We start from the raw sequence: 10,952 nt of genomic DNA, 5'->3' as shown, positions 1-10,952 counted from the left end.
ATACTTTACAGACACGACAGTGATGATGCTGTTCTGGCTGATGAGCGTCACGTGCTCTGGCACGTGCCCTGAGAATAACGCCCTGAAAGAAGCCCTCACGTGCCTCCACAATCTGACAGATGGGGAGAATGCCAAGGTCACCATAAGCCCCGCAGACATCTATAGGACCAAGCAATTCTGCGAGTATGTAAATGTTATACGGTTTGACCAAGCAATTCTACGAATATGTACAGTGTTTTATGATAAGGTCAAAGTAATTTGTGTGTATAGTCTTAATTACTGATTGTGTAGTCTTGATTACTGAGCTGTTTCCTTTGAGTACAATTCTCAGTTAACCTTGGACTATCAGTAAGGCGTGGTATTCTCAAATGTTACCTATTAAGCGTCTGAAATTTACACAGCCTTTCATTCACATTGTTGAAATATACATTCTGGCGAATGTCAACGAGTGTAGCAATGATCGAATGATAGCGTTTCGTACGGCAAAGAGGTGGGGCATAAGGCGTCTCATCGTTGTCAACAATAATTAAAATTTTTTGATGTTATAATAATTAATTTCTTAACCAATAAGAATCTGTTCTCCATGTGAGAGACGCTAATTACGTAGTGTCGATAAACTCACGCCCTACTGAACGTCCAAGGTTAACTGAGAATTGTATTTTTAAATGAGTCAAGGTCGGCCCATAGGGATAGGGATATTTCTAAGTTACACGAAGTTTAAAAGATGAAAAAAAAAATCTAGCATAGGTTTCTTTGGATACAATCAGAATTATGAATGTTTTTTTTTTTTCGTTTAGAAATGGAAACTTTAGGGATTCGGTGAATTGTTTAAGAAATTTACATCAATCGTGTAAAGATCCGGTCAAATTAGAGATGTTGACAAAATACGCTGACCCTAATGCCTGGGAAGCTGGATTTGACAGACTTTGTCATAGCATGTCACGTAAGGATCTTTTTAATACCTATTTTATCTTGATCTTAATAATAATAACGATGGATATATAGAGAAAATTATAATTTAATATAATAATTTATGTTAGAGATATTGAAACATGAATCCGTTCATTTTCCAGTGCTTCTATACTCATGCAGCTCTTGTAAAATTCCAGCTGTATGCTTGTACGCCTGATCCTACTCATTCTGTCATTCATTGCCTAGATATACTAGTAATCCCGATAGTGTTAGTTTTCGTTTTACCTGTTAAAACAGTGTCAAGGTATTGTGATGTCTTTTTCAGTATATATTAGTAAGGCTGACTGCATCACAAAGCAAAACTCCGAAATCCAGAAATGCACGGAGAGCAAACATAAAGATATCGAAATTTCCAACGAAGCTGGCGTGACCTACAGCATCAGTGAAGACGAAGAAAAATATGTAAAGAGTATATGTGGGTGGGTATTTACCGAATCTTATTTACTGTTTATTAGTGCTATACCTGTAAAACAGATTGGACTTTAACAGGGTTTTGGCTGTCTGTCTGTCTAACTGTTTAGCTGTCTTTCTGTCCGTCTGTCTCTGTCTTTCAGCCATGTTATCAATCTCCCATGCAGAGTTTTTTTTCTTTTAAACACCACTACAAAGGACTTTTTAAGATTTTTGACATGATAGTCTTTTGCTTTAGCATTAATGAAAAAGGCAAAGATAAGGAACAGTGATCGGTCTCTATGTTTAAAGTGGAACAAGGGGATTATTGAAGTCTTTGTATGTAGCATCAATTCATTTGTCAGTAGCGTGCCTCAGCAGTGTCTGGTCTTTTGGGTATTGAACAAACCGGGAGATGTTAACTCCACATGCAGTTTTCAGCGGAATACATAATAACTATAAAATTAAGGGAAATTGACATTGGAAAAACTAAAGTTATCTAGTTTGTCATACAGCTTAGTTGTTAGTTGTAAGTATCATCTGTTCATGGCAGTAAAACATCCCAATAATACGTGAAACAGATTGGCAAACTCTGTGGTAGCTTTTATTTCAAGTTTACCATTATATATCAAGTCGACATATACTAGTAAATGGAAGTAACTGAAATGAAAGTCACAGCAAGTGTTTTCTCATTTAAAAGTTTTTATAAATTTTGATTCATGGGAATAATAAAAGTGGAGAGGGGTACCTTAAAAAAAAACATCGTGCATCCAGAGAAATAAAACGATTTCGTTAGTTTGATTGAAAAGACATTTTTGCAAATTAATATTAAACAGAATTTTTAAAACTTCCAAATCAATGACATGCTTTATTAACTCATATTTGCGTAGGAAATCTAAATGCAAATTCTCCGTGTAATTTCGATCATTATTTTAATACCTGGAAATAAAATGAAAGTTTATCGCATTTAGCAGTTCTTGCTGCCTGACTTAATGATAAAAGATACAACTGGTATTACCGCACAAAAATATTCTTGGCCCCATTAAACTTTTAGACTCATCTTCGATACGGGGCTCCAATATCCGTTCTTCCTATTAAATTGTGTCATTAATTGTGAAGTAGAGGTATTATATGTTTCCATATCATTGATTTGGTGAAGTCACAAAATAATGATGGTAAATTAAACCAACTGCCTTTGATGAGTATAGATTTCTTTCGTTTATTAACAGGAAGGACATCGTTTAAAAATTAAATTGCTAAACTTAATTAAACTCACATTCTCTTATTATCTATGTATAAAATACACTGAAGTTAAATTTACTGTAAAAGAAATATTCTCATACGGTCATACCGGTAGCTTCAGCTTATTACGATGAAAAAGAAAACTGAATTTCAGTGAAATTATCGAGTAACTTTACTTTTTGCTTTGAAGGTTTGCGAAATTACACAACGATATTTTCATACATTAATACGACCCACTAATATTATTTTGTTTTTATTACAGCATATTCCAGGTTTCAAACCATTGTTACAGCACACAGATAGGAAATCATTGTGGGGAGGATATCAAAGCTGTTTTAACAGACTTCAATAGTGGTCTAACGCCACCCATTTGTAGAGACTACAGCTTCGCGCCGCGGAGCTCAGCAAGGACCCAGTCCCTTAGTTTATCTGCACTAACTGCCTGCTTAATGTGTTTCGTGGCATGGATGAAGATATCATGATTAAAAATCAAGATGTAGTCAGTGTTTGGATTTAACATTCCAATATCGATATTCGGAGAACAATGTGAACAAACTTAGAATTCCGGTGTAGCAAGTTTACAAGGGGACTTCGATTTCGAAGATGTGATGGAAGAAAGATAACTCGTACTACGCTCATTATACAAAGCCCTCCTTATTCTTTGGATGTGTGCAATTTTAAAAGTGAGAAAGTGGCTTTTCTCTCAATGTGTAACATAATTTCTTACCATGGATAAAAGATTTTTTTAATCTGTGTATGGAATAACTGAAGGTTTTATTTCAGAACATTTTTATTTTATCTTCAAATGTGTTGCATAAACATATAACATGCTTATGAATTATTATGTTCATGAAAGGACATAACACACTATTCTGTGTATGAGTGTTGGAAAGTTCTATAAAACACATGGATAAGTGCTTAATTAAAAGAATGACAAAAATGGCTACATAGGTACATGTAATAAAGGAGAGGGAGAGGGGCAAAAAATCAATTTGCTTGAAAACAGTGCTTTTTTTTTTATAAAATGAGAAAATGTACATAACCCTTATTTGACCATACTGCATGTAAAAGTGGGGGTTGTGGGAACCAGCCTTTCAATGTACTTTTTCTTTTTCAATAGTTAAAAAAAAAATGTCTACAGGGGAAAAGAAGGGGGGGGGGGGGGGCAAAGACAATTGAAAGTAAATCAGATGACATTATTTTGAAATTTGAATTTGTTTGGACATCTTTTTTTTACCTTTTGATATATTCTTTCCTACCACTGTTTTTGCAAATAAAACATTTGAAGTATTGACAAGGTATTTATGGAAATATCTGTTTATGTCCCTACTTTTTTATGAAACAAGTACTTAATTTTTAAGGCAATGTTGAATAATAATCAACTACATGTATTAGTGCGTTTGAATGGGAACCTGGAATTGTACATGATTTGTGAAGAGTATGGAAGTACCATATAATGCTTGTCCATAAAGTTTAATACAGATGAAAAAAATATGTTTTTCTTTGCAAAAACCTTTTATATGAAATTTAGGGTTACAATGTATTTAACATAAGAGTGAAGGAAACAGTAATTTAATGTGAAGTGAATGTGAAAATGAAAAATCAGCCCCATTCTTCATGCATTATTTTTTTTATTTCAGTTCAGATGAGAGTTAATTGTTTTGGGTTATATTTGTTCAAATGCTTATAGTCTGTATTGAAGAAAAAATTAGGCTTTTTCTTTTACCTTTTCATAATATATTTTTATATTGTTTATCTTTTTGAACCAAAAGTCTTCTCTATCCGATTTTAGTTAATTTTTTGTTGTTGAATTTTAAGCAATTATTTTATTTTATGCAGGAACCAAATAGTTTTTTGTTGGACATATTTTGTTTGTTTCAGCAAAGGTTTTTTTTTTTTTTAAAGATTTCTTTTGTTTGTTTATTCAAGTTTATTGGGCATGTGAAATATTTGAGTGTCTGTAAGTATTCATTTTATACATTCTACTCACAGCTTGTTTTCTGATTATATTTTCTTGCCTTTTATTTATATATATTTAACCTGTGGGAAAATATGCGAAAATAAAACCATAAAAAATAAAATTACTTATTTTGTCATTGTTTTGATATTCTGGCGGATGCGTTGTTATACAAACACATGTTTTAATTGACCTGTTCATGAACCAGGTGTCCTGTTGTTAAGCGGATTTAGAACTGTTAAATATTGATCTTTAGCTCCATGTTCTAGTACAGATTCATGTGAGCGCCGAAAAATTATCTCTGAATAAATACTGTCGTACATGTACTAATAAATATGGCTAAATAAAATAAGGTTTTAACTTCATTTGATACATGTATCAACGTGAGAATCGCGCAATGACGCATTTCTTCTGCCATCAATAATCCCAAAGTGAGAAAAGAATCGCAAACATTACATGTACACTATTCATTTAATACTTATCTAGCTGACAAAGCAGGTATACAACAACTATGCCTCCGTTTGCAATGCTCTTCATTTTATTTAATGATTAACTTGAATTTAACCTCTACTCATGGGTACTTTTCCAATAATTATAAGAAGAATAATTAATTTCTCTGAAATCAGGAGTCAGTATTAAATTTCATTTTCAAAAATTTAACGGAAAATGGCTAGTAGAAACTATTATAAGTTGAATGAATTACTGTACTTAAACGGATTCCGAAACTTCATATCCTTACAAAAAAGCTACATACTGAAGGAGTTCCAGTAAATGTTTAATCAAACCTGTTCTTCTTACTCCCCGTTAGAAAATTAACACTAGAGGTACTGGAGTACTAAATTCACTAAATGATACCCCCGCCTCCCATATGGTTATAATTTATGGCAAAATCATTAAAATCATTGCTTTTAATTTGATCTGGGAGACCCGAAATACGTCTGAAGGACGGAATTACGGAAGGATGGACATCCCGATCACTATATACAACGAGTATTGAATACTACAGATTTATTTTAGAAGTGGTGTTAATCAGATGTGGATACCACGGGTGCTTGTGGACAGGAACATCCCCCTCGAATATCCACCCCAGGCCCAATGATATTTTTATGTCTTTTTTTCATAGATTTATCCTCAAAAACACATTTACAATGTTTTCCATAAATAAAAAAAAAAACGTTGAAATACACTTTTAGAGTAATAAATATTTTAAACTTCTAACTTTTTTTTTCAAATAAAACTCTTTATTTTTGTTCAATTGATGTTTTTGAACATATATTTGAAATTTTTATATTAAAATATTTAATAGTAATATGATATCACATGGTCCATTTCAAATAAGATTTGAGAAACAGGATATTAAAACATATACTGGTAATTTGAATAATAAAAATAATAGTGGCCCATTTCAAAAATACATGTACATGAATAAGATAAGTCTGAAGATAAGAGTCATTTGATACACGTATGTCTAATGCAGACAGGGCTACAAATTAATTAAATCAATGAATGTACAAGGTTTTCGTCAGGCTTTTTAGCTGAATTGGATCTACATACAGTAATTATACAATGTACCTTTAGTGACAGTAAACAACACTTAAATATGCACCGTGTACTAGTATTAATTCCTTCTAAATACAAACCATATAAACACATTTTAGGGTAGTGAACATTTAATAATGGCCGTAAACATAAAATTTGCACTAACAAACATTTCATTACTACATTACTTACATTTCATTACTACATTGTACTACAATACACATGACTTGGTAAAGGTAAGCAAGTGTTCCTCGTCATGTTTCGATATTTTTTTCTACACTGTCTTTCTCTACAAGACTGACCCTTTCTTCGTTACAGGACACTCTTGTATACCCGCTTCCATGGTTTTGTAAAGAGAAAACCACGATACCCAGAGCAAACATGAAGAGGAAAATGGCAGCCACATGCCACGTGAAATAGACCGCGATCATCATCTGGTCATGGTTATCTCCGCTAGATACCGGAAATGGACCGTACAGGGTGAAACCAATCTGCCAAAACCATGTTCCTTTCAGAAAAAAGAAGAATGGTCGCGCTAGTGAGGCTAAAATGCTGTAAGGAAAGCACATTTCTGCCATGGTTGCACAAAATGCAAGAAAAATGGCGAACACTAAGAGTTTGTGCACGCACACATCAACTGGTTCCCTTCCGTGCACGTGCCAGAAAAATAAAAAACCTTCAACGGCAATAGAGAGTATGAAAATTGCATAGTCTACGTTTTTGGGGAGCTTGAAATCGTAGTGAACCAGCATATCTATTAATCCGGAAAGTCCGAAAAACATAAACATGGTTGCATGGTGCCAGTTTTTAGGAGCGAACTCGTTATTTAGATGTCCTTGGATAATTTCGCCGACGATTCCAAACAATATGAGAGATATCTTTAAAATTGGTTCAACTGGAACTTTGGGAAGGGAATAACTTTTATGCATCACGGTTGCCATATACTCCGTACCAAACTTTCTGCACCGAAAGTACCGCTGTAGCATTTGTATCGTCCACCAAAGAGCCAGAAGCAGGAAGATGGAGCCCGGGTACGCATGGCCGATGAAGCTGCCCATGTTATCTTCTCCTGGTCTGAAAAGAAGTGCACGTTTGGAATTTAATATCAATGCTTTGCCTACGTATTTGACACTTTTTCCAGGAGGGATTCAAATTAAACATCACATGTATGATATGAAATTATGAAATACTCCGTATATACATGGATTATTGTTATTTTTACTTACTGAGAGTCTCGTGTTACCGATTATATTGATATACAACGTGTTATAGCGTCTGGTTTATTTTCATGTGTTTTTTGCATGACAAAGTGTTTAAACAGTGGTATTGTTTTTTTCTTCTTTCGATGAGATTTTTTCTTTACATGAACCTTGGTTATAAAAAAATCAATCAACAAGAGACATAAATATATAGTTTTCCAGGAAAACAATTTTATGATATACTACATTAATGGTGTATATATTAATACCCGGCAATTCTATGGGTGTGGCCAATACGTATTTCAAGTATCTTTTACATCACAATATCACCTTATACAGTATGTACATTATCATTTTGGATGATATGTAAAGCTAGGGTCATTTTTCCCTCGTGTTTTTTCTCTGATATGTGTCTTTTAATGTGTAAGGGTTTATGTACGAGTAGCGCTTCAATAGCGCTTCAATATTTTCTTAATAATAATGAACAATAGGCTTTTTACATTATTCTAAATTTCAGAACCCCTTGAATCAAATGAATATACATATGACATATTACATTTTTAAATGAGAGAGAGAGAGAGGGAGAGAGAGATTCAATTTTCAAAAAGGTTGCCTTTTAGACCATCTATTGTAAGGAATTCAATTAAAACATGGGTCTTTCACTTGAATTATTGCGTAAATTTTGCAATAGTTCAACTGTAAGTTTATGGAGCAAAGGTACTCCTGCTGCATTGTCACACCATTAAAGAAAAAATACGAGGGAAAAATGACCTTAGCTTTACATATAATCCAATATACTGGCTAGAATAAAACAGGTACGTGTGGACAGGATTCACAGGAACCCCCCCCCCTCCCCCAATATCCAAAATATGGGAATAATGTGAGAGGGGTTCCTATCCACAAGTACCTGTACCTGTGGGTCAGAAATACCACGTTTACATGCTCATAACATCTAATAGGTCAGAACTACCACATATCCTACATAGCCCTGAAAACGGGGGTAGGCAAAGATCTTCAATAATTTTCCCGATATATAGATGTATTATATTATAGAAAAGTAGCTACTGTATGCCTGTGTCCCTACTTTAAAAACGTCTGATGACATTAATTGCAACCCTCCTAAGTAATTGGATGTGCCCCCTTCTTTCCTTTCAATTGAAAATGCTTCCTGCAGAGCTGCTTGTCATTTGTCAAATCAATTTTTATCAAATGCAGATCAACATGGCAACACCTTGTACTTGAAGTGTCAAATACATCTAGACCTATATACTTAGCATAAGTATGAATGAAATATTTCTTTATTTGTTATGGTGGACAAGAGCTACCAAATTAGAATGGGGAATAATATCCTTAAATCCATAAGCGGATAACAATGAGGTCATCGTAAGCAATGAATAAGCGTATGACGTAACTTCCTGACTTCTGTAGGCTGACTGCTAACAAGCATGTACTGAGATAGAGAAATAGAGAGGGGGGGGGCAAACTTCGCCTCAGGAAATAGACTTGACTCTACGAGAAATGCCTCAATAATTTACTTTAAATGTATACTGAAACACTGACATTATTATTACTAGCATTAGCTATAGTTTTTCTATATCTTTCGAATACAATACATGTAGAATTGTGTCCGTGTGCTTATCTAGTATTGGGATAACTTATTACATTTCAAAAACACAATGTTTAACATCTCAATGAAAATAAATCAAAAAGAGTAAAATATAAATTTTAAAAAATGGGAAATCAATAAATAAATGTAACTTACTACTCCGACTCTTTCTACACAATCTAATGTTCAAACTATACTTCTAATCTCTCCGAACAGTATCCGCTCCTATAAGATGACAGGATGCGCATTGAATCACATCTGAATGGTGAAGAGCATCGTATCGCTAAATCAGTTTGAATGATGCAAGTCGTTTAAGTGGAAAGGAAACATTTTCACTTTCATGTACATCTTAATTTTCTTCAACGATTTTGTTCCTTTAGGGAAGTATTGCTATGTACTTGATTGTGTTGTACTTTAAATAATTACATGTTTGCTGGAGGTTATAAGATTTACAACAATATATTTTTCACAAAACGTGTAATATAACCGAATAGCCTAAGATAGGTTTCAATCGGCAACCCCTCGGGTGACTCCACTACATGTACGCTCCATACAAACCTCGCATGTGATTTGTTGGAGGAATCTGCATACAATCATGCATTGCCCTCAAAAAGTTTTCCTGTCTTGTCCCGGTCTATTGCAATATTATCGTGCCCCGATAGCGCCATTAGCGCGTTAGGGACATCTTCACTTCAGTTGATGTTTTACAAGGTTTTGGTTTACTGTTTTACATTACTAATATATTTCAACTCTATAACGCAATAATTACTAGTTGATCAAAAAATTGTTTTTCATTACTTTTCCTTACATCAGATTTATCCTTGGAAGCATAATTTGAAAGTATGAATTATTTCATTGATATTATTATATTAGTAACACTGAGTTGTAAATTTTGCATGATTAAAAAAAGTTTAACTGTCTAATTTAGAATTGTGACTTTATTTAAAATAATAAAATACTAATGCCCTGTTATAATTCAAAGATAGCAGCTTCGGACGAAGGACTGCATACCACGATACCTAACATCCTTAGACAGTCTAAAACACAGAGGGCCCTGAATAAAATCTCCACAAAAATGATACAGTTGCTTGAAGTTATCTGGGTTGCGTAATTACTTGCCCAACAGCTACTGTTGAGAGGGGATTTAGTTTAGTTTAGTTTAATTTAGGGGATGAACTCCTTATGCACACATTTAAGTATATAAATTTTTGGAAGCCTCCTTTATTTAAAAAAAAAAATTTAGTAAAGATTTTCCTCCAAATATTTCTGCTATATTTTCTTAAAATTGGTAAGACAAAGAGGAAAACTCATCGAGTCGACCTCTAATATGGCGATCAACGGGAGGTAACTTTTAAGGTAGGTCCGTACTTTCAGAATTTTCTGTCAAACTGTTTATTTTTTTATTTGAAAATCTTGAATAAGTCATAATCTAACTAAAATACCCATAAAAAACATATCTTTGCAGGTTAATTTTCATGCAACATGTCCCAGAGTATATACCTCTAAAAATTCAACAGCCAAAATTCAACATATAAAAGTGTAACATCATATTTTATTTAGCTATGTACCAAATCACATCCAATTATTGTAAAAACAAAGGAAAATCATAAATATTCATTTGTCAAGAAAATATTTGAAACTTCTATTTGAAAACACTAAAAATTAATGTTGATGGTGTCAAAATCTTTCATAGAAAAAAGCTCAAAATATCTTTATTTTAAATATTTCTCAAAATCTTTTATGTTTATATGCTATTTTTTCTTCACAATTATTAAATTATGATTTCATTATTTAGAATTATATCTTAGGTTAGCAGAAAAACATACTTTATTATGGTTGACCAGAAAATTTTTACAAAAGAGCCTTTTGAACACCTATACCCCCATTTTTGGAATATCTATTTTTTCAATCGTTCTTCGCAAAACTTATAAAAAAGTAAATTTAAAAAGATGATATAGGCTAAAAATTAAAGATAAATAGATCTCAAGTTAGTTTGTTTAAAAAAAATCAAAAGCTTTAGGTCCATAACGGCAATTAAGAATTCTCT

General features: G+C 33.1%; 2 protein-coding genes across 2 annotated transcripts; one reads left to right on the top strand and one right to left on the bottom strand.

Moving 5' to 3' along the window:
* Positions 1-17: 17 nt before the first annotated feature.
* LOC134276268 (uncharacterized) lies at positions 18-3,378 on the top strand. Its single transcript, XM_062758527.1, has 4 exons — positions 18-183; positions 798-943; positions 1,238-1,391; positions 2,867-3,378. The coding sequence occupies exons 1-4, from the start codon at positions 23-25 to the stop codon at positions 3,084-3,086; spliced, it is 681 nt and encodes a 226-aa protein (XP_062614511.1). The 5' UTR covers positions 18-22; the 3' UTR covers positions 3,087-3,378.
* A 2,541-nt stretch (positions 3,379-5,919) lies between these two features.
* LOC134276267 (transmembrane protein 45B-like) lies at positions 5,920-9,201 on the bottom strand. The gene is made up of 2 exons (XM_062758526.1): positions 9,062-9,201; positions 5,920-7,174 (listed from the first exon to the last, which is right to left on the bottom strand). The coding sequence occupies exon 2, from the start codon at positions 7,156-7,158 to the stop codon at positions 6,355-6,357; it is 804 nt and encodes a 267-aa protein (XP_062614510.1). The 5' UTR covers positions 7,159-7,174; positions 9,062-9,201; the 3' UTR covers positions 5,920-6,354.
* Positions 9,202-10,952: the final 1,751 nt, after the last annotated feature.

Source organism: Saccostrea cucullata, unplaced genomic scaffold (genome assembly GCF_032062105.1).
Source record: "Saccostrea cucullata isolate Sc308-1 unplaced genomic scaffold, CSIRO_AGI_Scuc_v1 ctg12339, whole genome shotgun sequence".
NCBI lineage: Eukaryota > Metazoa > Mollusca > Bivalvia > Ostreida > Ostreidae > Saccostrea > Saccostrea cuccullata.
This window is presented reverse-complemented; position numbering and strand designations above follow the sequence as displayed.

Coding starts and splice junctions, on each gene's coding strand:
- LOC134276268 (XM_062758527.1), top strand. CDS start 23: ATGATGCTGTTCTGGCTGATGAGCGTCACGTGCTCTGGCACGTGCCCT. Junction 184..797: donor AGGACCAAGCAATTCTGCGA/GTATGTAAATGT, acceptor TTTTTCGTTTAG/AAATGGAAACTTTAGGGATT. Junction 944..1,237: donor ACTTTGTCATAGCATGTCAC/GTAAGGATCTTT, acceptor TGTCTTTTTCAG/TATATATTAGTAAGGCTGAC.
- LOC134276267 (XM_062758526.1), bottom strand. CDS start 7,158: ATGGGCAGCTTCATCGGCCATGCGTACCCGGGCTCCATCTTCCTGCTT.